The following is an 18973-nucleotide window of genomic DNA, read 5'->3' on the forward strand; positions in this document are numbered from 1 at the left end:
TTTAATAGAGACAGGGTTTTGCCATGTTGGCCAGGCTGGTCTCGAACTCCTGGCCTCAAGCGATCTGCCTACCTCGGCCTCCCAAACTGCTGGGATTACAGACGTGAGCCACCGCACCCATTACAAACTGGGTGATGTTTTTAAATGCTTTAAAATAACTGTTTTAAGGCCCACGCCTATAATCCCAGCACTTTGGGATTACACCACCAGGTGTGGTGGCAAGTGCTTGTGGTCCCAACTACTTGGGAGGCTGAGGCGGGAGAATCATTTGAACCTGGGAGGTGGAGGTTGCAGTGAGCTGAGATCACGCCACTGCACTCCAGCCTGGGTGACAGAGCTAGACTGTGCCTCAAAAAATAAAATAAAATAACTATCTTAAAATACCCATGTCTTTGATTTGGGGTAATTGTTATTTCATTTTACAGTATATTGCCTATTTAATCTAGTGTCACACCACAGCGTATTAGAAAAAACATGGAAGACTTATAGGTCTGGACTTATTGCATTGCATTGACAGATTGTCTAATCTTTTTTATCCTCAGTTTATTCTTCTGTAAAAACGGGAATAAAAATCCTCCTTGTCAGGGATAATACCTTGCAGGATAGTAAGGGTTAACTGAAAAGATGTATGTGAAGATACCTAACAGTAAAGGGGTATTGAATAAATGGCTAATGTTGTTTCCTCATCTCACTACCAATTCCACCTGTCACAGCTCAGTAGATGCTGCCGGTAAAAAAACATTTTTTTTTTTTTTTGAGATGGAGTTTTTGCTCTTGTTGCCCAGGCAGGAGTGCAATGGCGCTATCTTGGCTCACCACAACCTCTGCCTCCCGAGTTCAAGCGATTCTCCTACCTCAGCCTCCCGAGTAGCTGGGATTATAGACATGCACCACCACGCCCGGCTAATTTTGTATTTTTAGTAGAGACAGGGTTTCTCCATGTTGGTCAGGCTGATCTCAAACTCCTGACCTCAGGTGATTCGCCCACCTTGGCCTCCCAAAGTGCTGAGATTACAGGCATGAGCCACCATGCCCAACCAGCATATTATTTTAATAACTGACTATAACCCAACTACAGCCATTTTCGCTACTATCAAGAAAGGAAAATTCATTTAACTTAATGAAGAAAAGCAACACAAGCAGAACAAACTTAGAGAATAATATAATGCCAAGACCAAGATCTCTCCAGAGATAGTTTAAATCTGGGTTTACATTTTCCCCTACTTCAGGGCTCTTTTGGGATGCTGGTAGTGACCTATTTCTTAACCAAGATGGTGGTTACAAGGGTGTGTTCATGGTATGATAATTCATTGAACTATACACTTAAGATTTGTGTACTTTCTGGATGTATATATTCTTCAACTAAAAATGTAAAAATATTTCTCTGCAGAAATCATGCCCAAGTTCAAACAACGAAGACAAAAGCTAAAAGCCAAAGCCAAAAGATTATTCAAAAAAAAAGAAGCCTCCCACTTTCAGTCCAAGCTAATTACATCTCCTCCTCCACCACCCTCGCCAGAAAGGTAAGGCATAATGTGGAACAGAAAAAATGCTAGAGAGATCTGATCAGTTTAAGATAGAGTTTCCAGATTTAGCAAGTAAAAATAGAAGGCAGGGCTGGGAGCAGTCACTCATGCCTGTAATCCCAGCACTTTGGGAGGCCGAGGCTGGTGGATTACCTGAGGTCAGGAGTTTGAGACCAGCCTGGCCAATGTGGTGAAACCCTGTCTCTACTAAAACTACAAAAATTACCCTGCATAGTGTGGGCACCTGTAATCCCAGCTACTCAGGAGACTTAGGCAGGAGAATTGCTTGAAGGCGGGAGGCGGAGCTTGCAGTGAGCCAAGATCGCACCACTGCACTCAAGCCTGAGCAACAAGAGCGAAAGTGCCTCTCAAAAAAAACAAAAGGAGGCCCTGTTAAATTTGAATTTCAGATAAACAATGAATAATTTTTTCATGTAATTATGTTCTATGTGACATTTGGAATATATTTATACTAAAATTATGTATGCTTTATCTGAAATTAATTTATTTTAATTTTTATTTATTTGTTTATTTACTTTTAAGACTGAGTCTTACTCTGTCACCTAAGCTGGAGTGCAGTAGCATGATCAAGGCTCACTGCAGCCTTGACTTCCTGGGCTCAAGAGATCCTCCCACTCTGTCTCCAAAACAGACAAAACCTCTAGCTTGGGATCGGCCTTTTCGTCTATTATTTTTCTTTAAAAAAAATTTTTTTGAAAATAGATGTTGATGCTATGTTGTCCAGGCTGTCCTCAAACTCTTGCCTTCAAGTGATCTTCCCGCCATGACTTCCAAAAGTGCTGGGAATGTAGGTGTGAGCACTGCACCCACCGTTATGTTTTTTTCTACATAAAAAATAATGCAGGATTATCTTCTAGAGCTAATTAATATGTTCAAATAACCAAAACCCCATTAAGGAAAAATGTCACATGACAGCAAATAATCAATCCAGACCAATATGATCACACTCACTGTGAAGGTGAGAAAACTTCATCTTTATTACATTTCCCCAAGAGACACACTGCATTGTTGTCTTGAAAACACACAGCTCATGTCCTCCTTTAAAACACACATCCTCTTTAAAGTAACATACAGACATGCCAATACAAGGTAAAAAATTACATCTGATTTCTCACATTTCAAAAACATACAGTAAACATCAAATAAAAATTTATTTTTATAAGAATTTAGAGGAACTATCATGTAGCTATAAGTGTAATACATATATTAAGTATCATAGATAAAAAGTGTGCTCCCTTCAGCAGCACATGTAGTAACAGATACAAAGATTTAAAGATAAAAGCTTTAGGATAAAAAGAATCCTCTCTTAAAAAGGAAAACAAAATTATATTTATGTATATATAGCAACTATAACACCCATTTCACAACTTTATAGGAACAGTGCCTATTCAAAAATATCAGTATTTTCAAAATATTTAAAATAAATGTAGTAATAATTCTATGCCCATCTTTTTCAAAATAAACCAATAAAATATATAGTATATATTAGACATGTTAGTATATATCTAAGACATGTTAAAAATCACAACTGAATTCTCACAATTCAGTCACCAATCTAAACAGCAAATAAAAATTTCTGTGATAGGAACTTAGGAGAACTACCAATAGCTAAAAATAGAAGAGATTATTATGTAAGTATCCTAGATAAAAAGTATACTTGCTTCAGAGCACATATAATAATACAGAAAACAATTTAAAGATAATAAAACATTTAGGATAAAAAGGATTCTCTCTTAAAATGAAAAGAAAATTATATATATATAACAGCTATAACTCTCATCAAAAAATCTACAGGAACAGCATATTTTCAAAAGTACAACAATTTCCAAACTATTTGAAATAAACCTATTAATAATTCGATGGACAACATTTTCCAAACAAACCAATAAATGCATAGTGTGCATGAAGCTATCTGTTACAGTCTATGGCACTCATATTTTACAAGGAATTCTGTGCAAATCTGAGTGTCTGCACTGTGCCTTCAAATGCTCCTGGGCTGTGGCAACCAAGTCCATAGGAAACAAGACCTCCAGGGAGGTTGGAATTCAGCAATATAAAAAGAGAGGTGGTGCCGCAGGAAGGGGTGGAACCAGGAACACCCCTGGTTTCTCACTGTTCTCTGTGGATTCCTAGAAGTACCCGCTTTGTCTTAGGAGGACAACGGTGATCACTCTATTCAGCTCCATCTAGAACAGTCCAGGTTCTTCTAGATGATCTGCACAAATGGCTCCTCTCCTTCCTGGTGTCTGCCATTAGCATTGGAATAAAGTTCCTGCTGAAAATCCGCATCTCCCCTGGGCCCGGTGTTCTGGAAGTGAGAGAGAGGATGTCACACTTCAAGGAGGCAGCTCTCTAGACAGGAAGGTTATTCACGTCCCACGTCAAGTCTAACTAGAGTTCAGAGCCATTGAGAAATCCAGTTTTATCATCTGTCCTTCATTCTATAGCCTGCTTCTGAACCATCGTGTTCAACTGTGAAACTCACACTTTGGTGACCCTAATTCCAAAACTCACTTAATACACCCAAGGTTAGTCCCAGTGATCTGCTTCATAGCAAGGACTTTGGGTGGGTCTCCCCAGGGAGTCGGGCACCCTCAGAGAGTGTGGCTTTGGACTTCATCACAGCTGGGGCCTTTTGTGTCACTTAAGAGCTAAACTTGTAACCATGCTAGATCCATTTCTAATGTGACAACATCACGAACCCCGAGTCCAGAAGCCTAATCCATAATCCTACCTCCTCATGATGAAGTCTCATGCTCTGCTCACCATGGTTAGCTGCATAAGATGTAAACCAAAGCTTCACTGAACCCTCGACCCAAATCGGTAACTCAAGTGCGTCAATCATAATGAACCTCCCCAAACTCAGTATTTATGATTATTTTTGAGTCAGGGTCTCACTCTGTTGCCTGGGCTGGAGTGCAGTGGCAGGATCAGGGCTCTGTGCAGCCCTGACCTCCCAGGCTCCAGTGATCCTCCCACATCACCTGATTAATTTTTGTATTTTTGTGGAAAGGGGATCTCGCCACGTTGCCCAGGCTCGAAGCCGGATCAAGCAATTGGGTTCCTGGAATTTCCGAAATAGACCCCAATATTCTGCCTTTACCCTGGAGGATGCAGATGTACCTTCCCTCAGGCCGATGACCTCAGGCCTCCATGGTCCCTGGTGCTCTAGGAAAGGCGGGCGCGATCTCGTGCCCACACCCAGTGCTCTGGGTCATAAGCCTGGATCTGGAAAAACAAACGCCCCTTAAGAAGATGGGGACTCCCCAGGATACCCCTCCCCACCTTCCAGCCTCCAGCCCACGCGATTCCTCCCTACCTCCTCCACCTCCCCACGCCCCACCTACCTCCTCCAACTCCTCCAGGGAAACCCAAGCCCTGCAGCGCATAGAACAGAAGAACTGGAACCGAAGCTTATGGAACAAGGGTATCTGGGATCGGTTCTTCCCGTACAGGAAGTAGAAGATGTTTCGTTTGGAGGCCTCGTTGTCCTCCTCCATGTCATTGGCCAGGTAGCTGGGGACAGAAATCAGGTTGCTGCTCAGGGGCACCACCAGGAGAGACCTCCGGCTGAAGTCAGCTTCCCAGAGAGGAGGGCAGGGGACTGCCCTCAGCTCAGGACTGGTACCCACCCTGCAGAGCCACGCCTTCCTCAGGAGGGCCCTGATGGACAGAGACCTGCTGAAGGGCATCTCCTACTCCTTCAGGATGGAGACAAAAACCCAACTGGTGGCCAAGATTGGTGGCTTACTCCTGGAATCCCAGCACATTGGGAGGCTGAAGCAGGATCATTTGAGGCCAGGAGTTTGAGATGAACCTGGGCAACATAGCAAGACCCTCATCTCTATAAAAAATGTAAAAGTCACGCTGGACGTGGTGACTCATGCCTGTAATCCCAGCACTTTGGGAGGCTGAACCAGGTGGATCGCTTGAGGCCAGGAATTCAAGACCAGCCTGGTCAACACGGTGAAACCCCATCCCTACTAAAAATACAAAAATCAGCCTGGTGTGGTGGCACAGGCACCCTTTAGTCCTAGCTACTCAAGAGGCTGAGGCACAAGAATTACATGAACCCAGGAGGAGGAGGTTACAGTGAGCCAAGATTGGGCCACTCCATTCCAGCCTAAGAGGCAGAGCAAGTCTCTGTCTCAATAAATAAATAAGTAAATAAATAAATAACTGTCCAGGTATGGTGGCATAGCCCTGTGGTCAAAGCTAATCTGGAGGCTGAGGTGGGAGGATCACTTGAGTACAGGATATGGAGGCTGCAGTGAGCTATGATCTCACCACTGCACTCCAGCTTGGGGGACAGAGCAAGTCTGTCTAAAAAAGTGAAATAAATTGAATACATTGATATTTTGCCAAACCCTGCCTTCTACAGGCATCTAGTCTAATGGGACTGGGAGTAATCAGGGCAGATGACCTAATCCCAATGTCACATTGTAATAGGATGTAACTGAAGAGCTACGAGCATGCAAAAGTTGGAAGATGAAGGAAGGCATCACAGAGGCTGTGGGGTGAACTGACTTTAAAAATGGGTCCTTCACTTCAGAACCACATGTGTGTGGAACACCCAGACAGAAAACACAAATGCAAAGTCGAGTAGAGGGCATTTGGAAGGAGCGGTGAAGCCACGCCAGGAAACACCAAGATAGCGAGCCAGTTTGGTTGCAGAGATTGTAGAGAGGGTGGAATTTGCACTGTGGACCCTGGCCTCGATTTTGAAAGACATCAGCTAAGGAAGTTGTTCAGGTGGGCAGTGAGGGCGTTATGCTTTGGAAAGATGCTCAGGCTGCACTAGGAAGCCCCAAGGCTTGGGGAGAGACTCCAGGAGACCCCAGCAGGGAGCATTTGACAGTGGATTCGAGTGATGCAAGAGGGACCTGAACTGTGGCCTCTGTCATGGGAACCTCGAGGAGGTCGATGGCATTTGCAGTTGATGGAAGGAGAGAGAGAGAAGAACCAGAAACGTCTGCTTGCCGGGGGAAGCGTCATGTCCACTCCTCTGCTCCTTTTCTTCTCCCCTTAGTGGTTTATGGTTCCTTTTGTTTTATTCTTTTATTTGTACACTGGCGTTGGAATTTGTTTTTTTGGCTTTTTTTTTTTTTTTTTTTTTTTGAGAAAAAGTCTCACTCTATTGCCCAGGCTGAAGTGCAGTGGCTCAATCGTAGCTCACTGCAACCTCTGCCTCCTGGGTTCAAGGGGTTCTCTTGCCTCAGCCTTCCAAGTAGCTTGGATTACAGGTGCACACCACCATGCCCAGCTAATTTTTCTATTTTTAGTAGAGACGGGGTTTCGCCATGTTGGCCAGGCTAGTCTCAAACTCCTGACCTCAGGTGATCCGTTTGCCTCAGCCTCCCAAAGTGCTGGGATTACAGGCGTAAGCCACCGCGTCCAGGCTGAGTTTCTTTTTAGAAACAACAGTCTAAGAACAAGATAGTATAATCCTCTCTTTTTTGTACACAAAGTAAAGAGGACAAATAGGTGAAAGAATAAATGAAAGGCTGGAATCCCACTTTCCCTGCTGTCCGAGGGCATTGGATATTGACGGATAGGAGGAAGCAAACCACTCACAGAGCCAGGAAGAAATGAATGCGTTGGTATTGCCAGGAGAAGAGGCCAGCACGGCTAAAATATGCTATAACCATAGCCAGGAGATACTGGTGGAGAGAAAGAAACAGAGAGGGAGAGGTCACATCTTGAGAGAGGAAGATCGTGAAGATAGTGGAATGGGGGTTTGGGGAGGGGCTGCCCATCAGAGAAGGGACCTCAGTGTTGGGGTGACTGTGCTCATGTGGAAATTGCAGGGTGGAGGAGTATTCCTCCCATCACCGGAGGAAGGGATGTCGGTGATGCTCCCAGGATGGTGGGCTCCAATGGGATCTTTTAACAGGTGTGTCTAGGTCAGCTGGTGTCAGGAGGGTCTTTTGTGTGCCAGGCAGAGAACTGTCCCAAAGAGCTGAGAGTAGAGGGGCCAGGAGCTTCAGGGCTGCGGCCTGACTGCCAAACGACCTGTAGGAGAGGCAGGGGCCACTCATTCACTCGGCAAGAGACCAGCAGAGTCCTGAGGGAGATGCTGACAAATCATAAAAAAAAAAAGAATAGCGGGATGCGGTGGCTCACGCCTGTAATCCCAGCACTTTGGGAGGCCGAGGCGGTCAGATCACGAGGTCAGGAGATCTTGACCATCTTGGCTAACACAGTGAAACCCCATCACTACTAAAAACACAAAAAATTAGCTGGGCGTGGTGGCAGGTGCCTGTAGTCCCAGCTGCTGGGGTGGTTGAGGTAGGAGAATGGCATGAACCCAGGAGGCGGAGCTTGCAGTGGGCAGAGATTGCGCCACTGCACTCCGGCCTGGGCGACAGAGCGAGACTCTGTCTCACAATTTAAAAAAAGACCAAGAATAGCCGGGAGTGGCAGCTCAAGCCTGTGATCCCAGTAGTTTGAGAGGCTGAGACAGGAGGATCACGTGAGCCCAACAGTTCGAGAACAACCTGGGCAACTTAGCAAGACCATTTGTATAAAATTATTCAAGCATGATGGCATGTGCCTGTACTCCCAGCTACTCAGGAGGCTGAGGCAGGAGGATTGCATGAGCCCAGGAATTAGAAGCTGCAGTGAACTGTGATCATGCCACTCCATCCTGGGGAACACAGCTAGACACTGTCTCAAAAATAAAAAATAAAAAAAGTGGGCACCAAGACTCAAGACTGTGGGAGCTGGAGGGGCACAGTACAGTGGCTCACCTCTGTAATCCCAGCATTTTGGGAGGCCAAGGCAAGCAGAACACCTGAGGTCAGGTGTTCAAGACCAGCCAGGTCAACATGGCAAAACCCCATCTCTACTAAAAACACAAAAATTAGCCAGCCATGGTGGTGCACGCCTGTAATCCCAGCTGCTTGGGAGACTGAGGCAGGAGAATGCCTTGAACCCAGGAGGCGTCGGCTGCAGTGAGCCAAGATTGAGACACTGCCCTCCAGCCAGGACAACAGAGTGAGACTGTCTCACAAAAAGAAAAGAAAAAGACTGTGGGAGCATCTGGTGGGAAGTGCTAGAGGGAGAGAGGAGAGGAACTGTGGGTTTAGAAGCTGCACCCTCCCCGCCGGCGGTGCATTGAAGCAGGAACACAGTTCTGTGGAGAACAACCTTACCTTGTCGGACACCCTCAGATCTTTGTCCCAGGCCAGGAATCTTTTAACGACAGGATCCTCTGTGAGAGAGCAGATGTCAGCATGAGAAGCAGGACAGGGTTTCTGTGGGAGCAGCAGGGCAGCGAGGAGAAGTGTGTCTCCCTGGGGGAAGTCTCAGGATTGCTGCCACAAGTGAGGTGGATGGGAGTGGGGAGAATGACTTTCACTGGGCAAGGGAGAGAGGCTCCCTCTCTGAGACTTGCCTGAGAAGAGGCCGAAGGAGGCCCTGGGTGTGAGAATCTACAGGATGTAGAGCTGGCAATAAGCCAGAACGCCCTCCCAGCAGACACAGAGGGACTACTGCAGAGTCATAAAGGAATTCCCATCATTTCCTCATGAGACAGTCACGTCAGGGTGTGACCATGGCCTAGGTATCCCCCTCTACGGATGGAAACACTTAGGTTTAGAAAAGTCAGCAAGAGACAATAAGTTTTAGAGGGCACAGCTGAAGCTACTTTCTTTGATTTTTGATTTTCTTTTATATATATGTATATATATGTTTGTTTTTTTTTTTTTTTTTTTGAGCTGGAGTCTCACTCTGTGGGCCAGGCTGGAATGCAGTGGCACGATCTCAGCTCACTGCAACCTCAGCCTCCCGGGTTCAAGCGATTCTCCCGCCTCATTCCCCTGAGTAGCTGGGATTACAGGCATGTGCTACCATGCCTAGCTAATTCTTGTATTTTTAGTAGAGATCAGGTTTTACTATGTTGGTCAGGCTGGTCTCTAACTCCTGACCTCAGGTGATCCACTGGCCTCGGCCTCCCAAAGTGCTAGGATTACAGGTATGATCGACTGCGCCCGGCCTTGCTTTTTCTTTTGAGACAGAGTTTTGCTCTGTCACCCAGGCTGGAGTGCAGTGGTGCCATCATAGCTCACTGCAGCCTCAAAGTCCTGAGTTCAAGCAATCCTCTTGCCTCAGCCTCCCAACATGGTGGGATCTCAGGCGTGAGCCACTGCACTTGGCCCAAAACCAAGATTTCTTATCCTAAGCGCTGACCTAATCCTAATCTTCTATTGTCTCCTAAGCGTCCATTATGAGTGATCACTTCTGAGTCCTCCCACAGGGAGAGCTCACCCACTGGGGGCATATTTTTCCCATTGGAAAAGTGTGGTTATTGGAAGTTTCCTCTTTTTTAGAAAATCAGGACTGGAGGTGCTCTCTGGGGTGTCCTCCTACCAAGCAGCCTGTTGAAAGTCTCGTGGTGCTCAGGGAGCACAGGTGACACTCGCCGTCGCTTCAGCTTCATCTTGAGCCCACACAGCGTCTCCACCACCCAGGTCTCCTCAGGCTCAGGGGCAAGCTCCTTCTCTGGCTCCTCCTCCGATGACTCCTCAGATTCGTCCGACCACTCCCTCTTCCTTTTCCAGCAAAGGGACCTACACGGGGGACTGGGATCTACCCCAGGGGCTGAGTAAAGAAACCAGGCCACTGTGTAATGCTTCTGCAGTTGATCACCTTAGAGCCCGACCCAAAACGCCAAACCACTCTCCATCCTCCCCAGCCCCCAGACTGCTGGCTTCTCCAAGCCATCTTTCCATCTTTCTCCTTTGCTGAACCCCATGAGTTGCTCCTTCCCCTCTCCAAAATGCCAAACCACTCTCCATCCTCCCCAGCCTCGCAGACTGCTGGCTTCTCCAAGCCATCTTTCCATCTTTCTCCTTTGCTGAACCCCATGAGTTGCTCCTTCCCCTCCCCATTCTTCCATCTCTCTATCCTCAAAACACTTCCTCATTTCCTTCCCTTGTCCCTAACTCTCTGAGTCTCTCTCTTTTTTTTTTTTTTTTTTGACAGAGAGTCTTGCTTTGTCTCCCAGTCTGGAGTGTAGTGGTACGATCTCGGCTCACTGCAACCTCCGTCTTCCAGGTTCCAGTGATTCTCCTGTCTCAGCCTCCCAAGTAGCTGGGATTACAGGTGCCTGTCATAATGCCCAGCCCATTTTTGTACTTTTAGTAGAGACAGGGTTTCACCATGTTGGCCAGGCTGGTCTCTAACTCCTGGCCTCAAGTGATCTGCCTGCCTTCGCCTCCCAAAGTACTGGGATTATAGGTGTGAGCCACTGCACTCTGCCTCAGTCCCTCCATTCTTCCCACACACCTCCTCAGGTGTTCCTTCCTGACTTCTGGGCCTGTCCTTTTCTTTTCTTTTTTTTTTTTTTTTTTTTTTGCCACAGGGTCTCAATCTCTCCCTCAGACTGGAGTGCAGTGGTACTATCTTGGCTCTAAGCAACCTCCACCTCCCGGGTTCTAGTGATTATCCTGTCTCAGCCTCCTGAGTAGCTGGGAATACAGGCGTGCACCACCCCGCCCGGCTAAGTTTTGTATTTTTGGTATTGACAAGGTTTCTCTATATTGGTCAGACTGGTCTCGAACAACTGACCTCAGGTGATCCACCAGCCTCGGCCTCCCAAAGTGCTGGGATTACAGGCGTGAGCTACCGCACCCGGCCTTTGGTTTTCTTTTGAAACAAGGTTTTGCTCTGTCATGCAGGCTGGAGTGCAGTGGTACAGTCATAGCTCACTGCAGCCTCAAAGTCCTGAGTTCAAGTAATCCTCTTGCCTCAGCCTCCCAGTGTGCTGGGATCTCAGGCATCAGCCACCACACCTGGCCCAAAACCAAACTTTCTCTTTTTGTTGTTGTTGTTGTTGTTGTTTTGAGACGGAGTCTCGCTCTGTCACCCAGGCTAGAGTGTAGTGGTACGCTCTTGGCTCACCGCAAGCAACACCTCCCGGGTTCATGCCATTCTCCTGCCTCAGCCTCCTGAGTAGCTGGGACTACAGGCGCCCGCCACCATGCCTGGCTAATTTTTTGTATTTTTAGTAGAGACTGGGTTTCACCATGTTAGCCAGGATGGTCTTGAGCTCCTGACCTTATAATCCGCCCACCTCGGCCTCCCAAAGTGCTGGGATTACAGGCGTGAGCCACAGCGCCCAGCCCAAAACCAAGCTTCTTATCCCAAGCGCCAACCTTTATCAAGTCCAGCCTAATCCTCTATTGTCTCCTAAGTGTCCCTCATGAGTGATCACTTCTGAGTCCTCCCACAGGGAGAGCTCACCCACTGGGGGCATATTTTTCCCATTGGAAAAGTGTGGTTATTGGAAGTTTCCTCATTTTTAGAAAATCAGGACTGGAGGTGCTCTTTGGGGTGTCCTCCTACCAAGCAGCCTGTTGAAAGTCTCGTGGTGCTCAGGGAGCACAGGTGACACTCGCCGTCGCTTCAGCTTCATCTTGAGCCCACACAGCGTCTCCACCACCCAGGTCTCCTCAGGCTCAGGGGCGAGCTCCTTCTCTGGCTCCTCCTCCGATGACTCCTCAGATTCGTCCGACCACTCCGTCTTCCTTTTCCAGCAAAGGGACCTACATGAGGGGCTGGGATCTACCCCAGAGGCTGAGTGAAGAAACCAGACCACCGTGTAATGCTTCTGCAACTGATCACCTTAGACCCTGACCCCAAACCCCAAACCACTCTCCATCCTCCCCAGCCTCGGAGACTGTGAGCTTCTCCAAGCCATCTTTCTGACTTTCTCCTCTGCTCAACCCCATGTCCTCTGCTCCTTCCCCTCCCCATTCTTCCGACTCTCTGTCCTCAGAACACTTCCTCATGTCCTTCCCTGATCCCTGGCTCTCTGAGTCCCTCCTTTTTTTGTTTTTTGTTTTTGTTTTGTTGTGTTTTTTGTTTGGAGACAGAATCTTGCTTTGTCACCCAGGCTGGAGTATAGTGGTGCAATCTCAGCTCACTGCAACATCTATCTCCCGGAGTCCAGTTATTCTCCTGCCTCAGCCTCTCAGGTAGCTGGGATTACAGGTGCCTGCCATAATGCCCATTTTTGTACTTTTAGTAGAGACGGGGTTTCACCATTTTGGCCAGGCTGGTCTCAAACTCCTCACCTCAAGTGATCCACCTGCCTTGGGCCTCCCAAAGTGCTGGGATTACAGGTGTGAGCCACTGCACCTGGCCTGAATTTCTCCATTCTTCCCACACACCCTCCTCAGGTTCTCCTTCCTGACTTCTGACTCTTCTTTTTTTTTGTTGAGACGGAGTCTCACTCTGTTGCCTGGGCTGGAGTGCAGTGGCCAGATCTCAGCTCACTGCAAGCTCCGCCTCCCGGGTTCACGCCATTCTCCTGCCTCAGCCTCCCGAGTAGCTGGGACTACAGGCGCCCGCCACCTCGCCCGGCTAGTTTTTTGTATTTTTTTTTAGTAGAGACGGGGTTTCACAGTGTTAGCCAGGATGGTCTCGATCTCCTGACCTCGTGATCCGCCCGTCTCGGCCTCCCAAAGTGCTGGGATTACAGGCTTGAGCCACCGCGCCCGGCCTTTTTTTCTTTTTTTTTTTTTGGAGACAGCGTCTGACTCTCTCACCCAGACTGGAGTGCAACAGCGCCATCTCGGCTCACTGCAACCTCTTCCTCCCAGGCTCAAGCGATTCTCCTGTTTCAGCCTCCCAAGTAGCTGGGATTACAGGCATGCACCACTACTGCCTGGCTAATTTTTGTACTTTCAGTAGAGATGAGGTTTCACCATGTTGGCCAGGCTGGTCTTGAACTCCTGACCTCAGGTGATCCACCCGCCTCGGCCTCCCAAAGTGTTGGGGTTACAGGTGTGAGCCACTGCACCCAGCCCCCTTCCTTCATCTTAGTCAACCCTATCCCACCTCTTCTTCCTCCAGTCCCCTCACCTGATGGTCCCAACACTTCATTATCTACCACCTCCTGGCGGGGGTACCCCGAGGTGCTCAGCTGGGGGCTCTGCTCCTCATCCTGGGGGTGCGGTTGACAGCTGGTCATGATCTTTCCCAAAATCTGTCCCAGCCCACGGAACCTAGTCTCTGTTCTGTCCAAAGCCTTCTTCTGGACTCTGCTAGGACCCAGAAGAGTGTATTATCAATTCTTGAGGCCAGAAGTCAGGAGTGGAGAACAGCTCTGAGAAGATACTGTTGTCCACCTGAGCTCCCAGGCGCCGACGGAGGCCAGTCCTTCCAATCAGGAAGGTTGGAATCTCTGATGTCATTGGTCATTCCATCCTGGCAACCAGTTTGAAGAAAAACACATGTAACTGCCAAGCTGATCTCTTGTCCTGGAGATCCTAGGTGAATGGATGGTACCTCCTGCCACTGTCCAAACCTCAGACCACTGTCCAAAAGCATCATCAGGGTCTCCGCATCCCTCTGTTCCCTGTCCCAGCAGAGGCTGTGTCCTCTCCACTCAAAGCCTGAAGCATGTTGGGGTCTCCTCTGTACATGCCCATTTCAGAGACCAGTCTGGTAGGAGAGGGAACAGGGTGGGAAAGAAAACTAGGGTAAGCAGAAACTATGAAACTTTACAAGAGTGAGATTATCATGTACAAGAGATTCCAAGAACATTGACTTGATGAAAAAGTCACATCAGAGCACTCAATTTGTCAGAACTTTTCTGCCAAATGTTTACTGACTTTCGCTGTCTGAGATTCTATACTGGGGGTACATATGTCCTCTGCCCTGAGGCATCTTTGAGTCCAAGAGACATTTTGAGGCCTGAAAATCATAGGAAACTGCCCTTGAGCTCACACGTGTTTCCAATGGTGTCCCCAGTTTCAGGGAGTCCATGGATTACCTAAAGCCAGCCCCTCCAGTTCGGCTAAGAAACTAGTCTGTATATCAAGTTTTGTATCATATGTATTGCTCTGAACTCAGAAATTTCCCTACCATTTATGGATTCTATGAATAAAATATCGCATGTACAAAAAGACTAAATCGAAAAATCTCAACTGTGCACAGTGTGGCTCATGCTTGTAATCCCAGCACTTTGAGTGGCCAAAGAAGGAAGATTGCCTGAGGCCAGCAGTTCAAAACCAGTGTAGGCAACATAGCAAGACCCCATCTCTAAAAACACAAAACCAAACCAAATTAGCCAGGTGTGGTGGCTGGCACCTGTGTTCAAACTACTTGGGAGACTCATGCAACAGGAAGATCGCTTGAGCCCAGGAGTTAGAAGCTGCAGTGAGCTATGATCTTGCCACTGCACTCGAGTCTGGGCAACACAGCAAGATGCTGTGTCAAAAACATTTTTTTTTTTTTTTTATAAAAAATAAAAGAGTTGCATGATATTCAGAGACTATCCAAAAAACCTGTGGGTTCCCGGCCGGGCTCAGTGGCTCATGCCTATAATCCCAGCACTTTGGGAGGCCAAAGAGGGTGGATGACTTGAGGTCAGGAGTTTGAGACCAGCCTGGCCATCTCTACTAAATATACAAAAAAGGCCGGGCGCGGTGGCTCAAGCCTGTAATCCCAGCACTTTGGGAGGCCGAGACGGGCGGATCACGAGGTCAGGAGATCGAGACCATCCTGGCTAACACTGTGAAACCCCGTCTCTACTAAAAAAATACAAAAAACTAGCCGGGCGAGGTGGCGGGCGCCTGTAGTCCCAGCTACTCCGGAGGCTGAGGCAGGAGAATGGCATAAACCCGGGAGGCGGAGCTTACAGTGAGCCGAGATGGCGCCACTGCACTCCAGCCCGGGCGACAGAGCGAGACTCCATCTCAAAATATAAATATATATATATATATGTATATATGTACAAAAAATTAGCCAGGCATGGTAGCAGGTGCCTGTAATCCCAGCTACTCGGGAGGAGGGGCTGGAGAATCACTTGAACTTGGGGTGCGGAGGTTGCAGCGAGCCAAGATCACATCATTCATTGCACTCCAGCCTGGGCAACAAGAGCAAAACTCCGTCTCAAAAAAAATAAGGAACCTGTGAGTGAGTTTCCACATGGTTTCCTAACGGGCTCCGGCTCTCCTAGGAGTCCTTCGCTCATGGGAACGGCACAGACTGAACGAGGAAGCAGATCCCATTGCTGTGGAAGTCCCATTGTAAGGAAGCTCTGCTTGTCTGGAGTTCAAATTTGCATTCATGATGCTTTAACCCGTCAGAGCTGGGTGGGTCCTCCTACAACAAAATAGTTTGCTATCTCCTAGTTAGCAGGCTTTCAAATATTAGAAGATCAATGTTCTGACCCCATTAAAATTTCTCCTGTAGAATGAAAAGCTCTGATTTAACCCGTCTTCAAGCCTGGTTTGCATATTCCTCTCTCTCCTGGCAGACCACCATGCCTGGTTAAATTTTGTATTTTTTTGGTAGGGACAGGGTTTCGCCATGTTGCCAAGGCTAGTCTGCTCACCTCAGCCTCCCAAAGTGCTAGGATTAGAGGCACGAGCCACCACGCCAGGCCAAGGCTATTATTCTGACTTAGGGGTTTTCGTTTGTTTCATTTTGTTTTTCCTACAGAGTCGTTATTCCTTCAATAGATATATCTCAAAGCAGAAGCTGGCTAAGATCATCCTGGAACTTCAAATTTCCTAACATCGGAGATGCAATAGAACTTTGGACAAATAGAGTGTGGTCTATATACAGCTGGTGCCAGAACTGCATAACCCAGGTATGGATGTGGCATCCCTGTTTTCAGCACTATAGTTTTTCTACACACTTGGTGTTTATATACATATGTGCTCAAGTCAGTCCAACCCTCAAGCTAAACTCAGATAAGATGAAATTACTGAGTCATGCCTGCCTTTGCTTCTATAAAACATACATCAAGTCACTTTCTGGTTCCTGTTTTCTTGTCCTTATCATATTACTCATAGGACTCAGAATTGTTTATTATTAATTTCAGAGTTTAGAAGTATTGAAAGACACCATCTTTCCATCTCGTATCTACCACCGAGAGCTTTACAGTCTAAAACAACAGTTTTGCATTTTGGAAAGTAAATTATACAAGCTCCAGGAAGCACTGAAGGTTGGTATTGTCAAATAAAAAAGCAAATCTGGAATTAGGTAAGAAGACACTTTATTTGAAAAGACTATTGCAATAGGGAAAATGCTCAAGTCGTAAGATTTATATCTCAAACATTAAGCGAAAAAGTTTTCTTTGTTAGCAAGGAATAAAAGGGTAGAACAAACTGGGTTATGAGGAAGTAAGATGAAGAGTTGGGATAATCTGATTACACAGCTGATTAGATCAGGGAACATCTTTTCCTGAAGGTTGTTCAGCATACCAATGCTTGCTTAAGCCCAAGAATAGGTCTAGGGCCTATGGGGAGGGCTAAATCCTGACTAAAGTTTGGTCAAGTTAGTAGATATTTTGTCCAGATTGATCAGTGGCAGTGAGCAGTTCAGCTAATCACTTATGAGACAAAGAATGGGAATTTGGAAGGTCTGTGTCTGGCTTTGTCATATAAACAAGGGAGCCATCCATAAATCTTATCTAACTGATGTGGGAAAAGTTGGTTCCACATCGCTTCCAAAATAATGAATTATTTCCTAGACATAAAACTGTAGGGAGATTTGTTTGTTTGTTTGTTTCTAGAGATGGGATCTCATTATGTTGCCCAGGCTAGACTCCAACTCCTAACTCCTGGGCTCAAGTGATCCTCCTATCTCAGCTTCCTTTAGTAGCTGGGACTGCAGGCTTGCATGGGGAGATTTTTTGGCCATCCTTATTTTCCAGAATCGCAGAGCTCAGGTAAAGTTCAATATTGTCAGTATTAAAGCAGAAGATCTGGCCGGGCGCGGTGGCTCAAGCCTGTAATCCCAGCACTTTGGGAGGCCGAGACGGGCGGATCATGAGGTCAGGAGATCGAGACCATCCTGGCTAACCCGGTGAAACCCCGTCTCTACTAAAAAAAATACAAAAAAAAAACTAGCTGGGCGAGATGGCGGGCGCCTGTAGTCCCAGCTACTCCGGAGGCTGAGGCAGGAGAATGGCGTGAACCCGGGAGGCGGAGCTTGCAGTGAGCTGAGATCCGGCCACTGCACTCCAGCCTGGGCGACCGAGTGAGACTCCGTCTCAAAAAAAAAAAAAAACTGTAGGGAGATTTTTTTGTTTGTTTGTTTCTAGAGATGGGATCTCATTATGTTGCCCAGGCTAGACTCCAACTCCTAACTCCTGGGCTCAAGTGATCCTCCTACCTCAGCCTCCTTTAGTAGCTGGGACTGCAGGCTTGCATGGGGAGATTTTTTGGCCATCCTTATTTTCCAGAATCGCAGAGCTCAGGTAAAGTTCAATATTGTCAGTATTAAAGCAGAAGATCTGAAAAAAAAATTGCCTGCTGTTTGCTTTTTTTTTTTTTTTTAATAGACAGGGTCTCACTCTGTCACCCAGTCTAGAGTGCAGTGGCATGATCATGGCTCACTACAACCTTGATCTCCTGGCTCAAGGGATCTTCCTGCCTCAGCCTCCCTTATAGCTGGGACCAGAAGTGTGTGCCACCTACCTAGCGAAGTTTTTAATTTTTTGTAGGGATGGGGGTCTCACTTTGTTGCCCAGGCTGGTCTCAAACTCCTGGCCTCAAGTGATCCTCCTACCTCAGCCTCCCAACATGTTGGGATTGCAGGCATGAGCCATGGCACCTGGCTTGTTTGTAAATTTAAATAATCAGACATAAAAATAAAAATTTATGCACAGCAAAATAAGATGCAAAAGGCTGGGTGCGGTGGCTCACGTCTGTAATCCCAGCACTTTGGGAGGCTGAGGCAGGTGGATCACCTGAGGTCAGGAGTTCGAGACCAGCTAGCCAAGATGGTGAAACCCTGTCTCCACTAAAAATACAAAAAAAAAAAAAAAAAAAAAAAACTTAGCCAGGCATAGTGGTGCATGCCTGTAATCTCAGCTACTGGGGAGGCTGAGGCAGGAGAATTGCTTGAACCCAGGAGGCGCAAATTGCAGTAAGCAGAGATCATGCCACTGCAGTCCAGCTTGGGCAACACAGCGAGACCATGTCTCAAATAAAATAAGATGCAAAAATATTTGCTCAAATATGAGGAAAACAATTATTGAATATATAAAGAACCAATACAAATCAATACAAAAAAGACCAATAACTTAGCAGTAAAATGAGAAAATAATATGAATACAACATTCACCTAAATATAGGAATACAAGCCAGGTACAGTGGTACACACTTATCATCCCAGCTACTCAATAAACTGAGATGGGAGAATCACTTGAACACAGAATTTTGAGGCCATCCTGGGCAGAAAGAAAAGGAATGCAAATGGTTCTTAAATACACGAGTAGGGCCGGGCACGGTGACTCATGCTTGTAATCCCAGCAGTTTGGGAGGCCAAAACGGGCAGATCTTCTGAGATCAGGAAAATCACTTGAACCGGGGAAGTGGAAACTGCTGTGAGCCGAGATCGTGCCACTGCTCTCCAGCCTGGGTGACAGAGCTAGACTCTGTCTCAAAAATAAAATAAAATAA

General features: G+C 47.0%; 2 protein-coding genes across 2 annotated transcripts in view; one reads left to right on the top strand and one right to left on the bottom strand.

Annotated features, from left to right (window-relative positions):
- PRR11 (proline rich 11) overlaps positions 1-18973 on the top strand; it is a 49647-nt gene that overhangs the window by 13442 nt on the left and 17232 nt on the right. The window contains exons 2-4 of the mRNA XM_033183694.1: positions 1391-1523; positions 16002-16152; positions 16387-16509. Coding sequence (XP_033039585.1) covers positions 1396-1523; positions 16002-16152; positions 16387-16509 — 402 coding nt within the window. The 5' untranslated portion in view covers positions 1391-1395. The remainder of the gene's footprint in view (positions 1-1390; positions 1524-16001; positions 16153-16386; positions 16510-18973) is intronic.
- Positions 3583-13614, bottom strand: LOC117067315 (putative speedy protein-like protein 3). The gene is made up of 8 exons (XM_033183695.1): positions 13416-13614; positions 11895-12125; positions 9918-10148; positions 8702-8760; positions 7122-7207; positions 4895-5063; positions 4671-4775; positions 3583-3855 (listed from the first exon to the last, which is right to left on the bottom strand). The coding sequence occupies exons 1-7, from the start codon at positions 13522-13524 to the stop codon at positions 4716-4718; spliced, it is 945 nt and encodes a 314-aa protein (XP_033039586.1). The 5' UTR covers positions 13525-13614; the 3' UTR covers positions 3583-3855; positions 4671-4715.

Source organism: Trachypithecus francoisi, unplaced genomic scaffold (genome assembly GCF_009764315.1).
Source record: "Trachypithecus francoisi isolate TF-2019V2 unplaced genomic scaffold, Tfra_2.0 Lachesis_group20, whole genome shotgun sequence".
Lineage (NCBI taxonomy): Eukaryota > Metazoa > Chordata > Mammalia > Primates > Cercopithecidae > Trachypithecus > Trachypithecus francoisi.

Bases quoted from the DNA above. Each gene is read 5' to 3' on its own strand.
- LOC117067315 (XM_033183695.1), bottom strand. From the start codon at position 13,524: ATGACCAGCTGTCAACCGCACCCCCAGGATGAGGAGCAGAGCCCCCAG. The intron at 12,126-13,415 runs GTGAGGGGACTG...TTCTTCACTCAG, and splicing joins TGAAGTGTTGGGACCATCAG to CCTCTGGGGTAGATCCCAGC. The intron at 10,149-11,894 runs GTAGGAGGACAC...TTCTTTACTCAG, and splicing joins GACTTTCAACAGGCTGCTTG to CCCCTGGGGTAGATCCCAGT.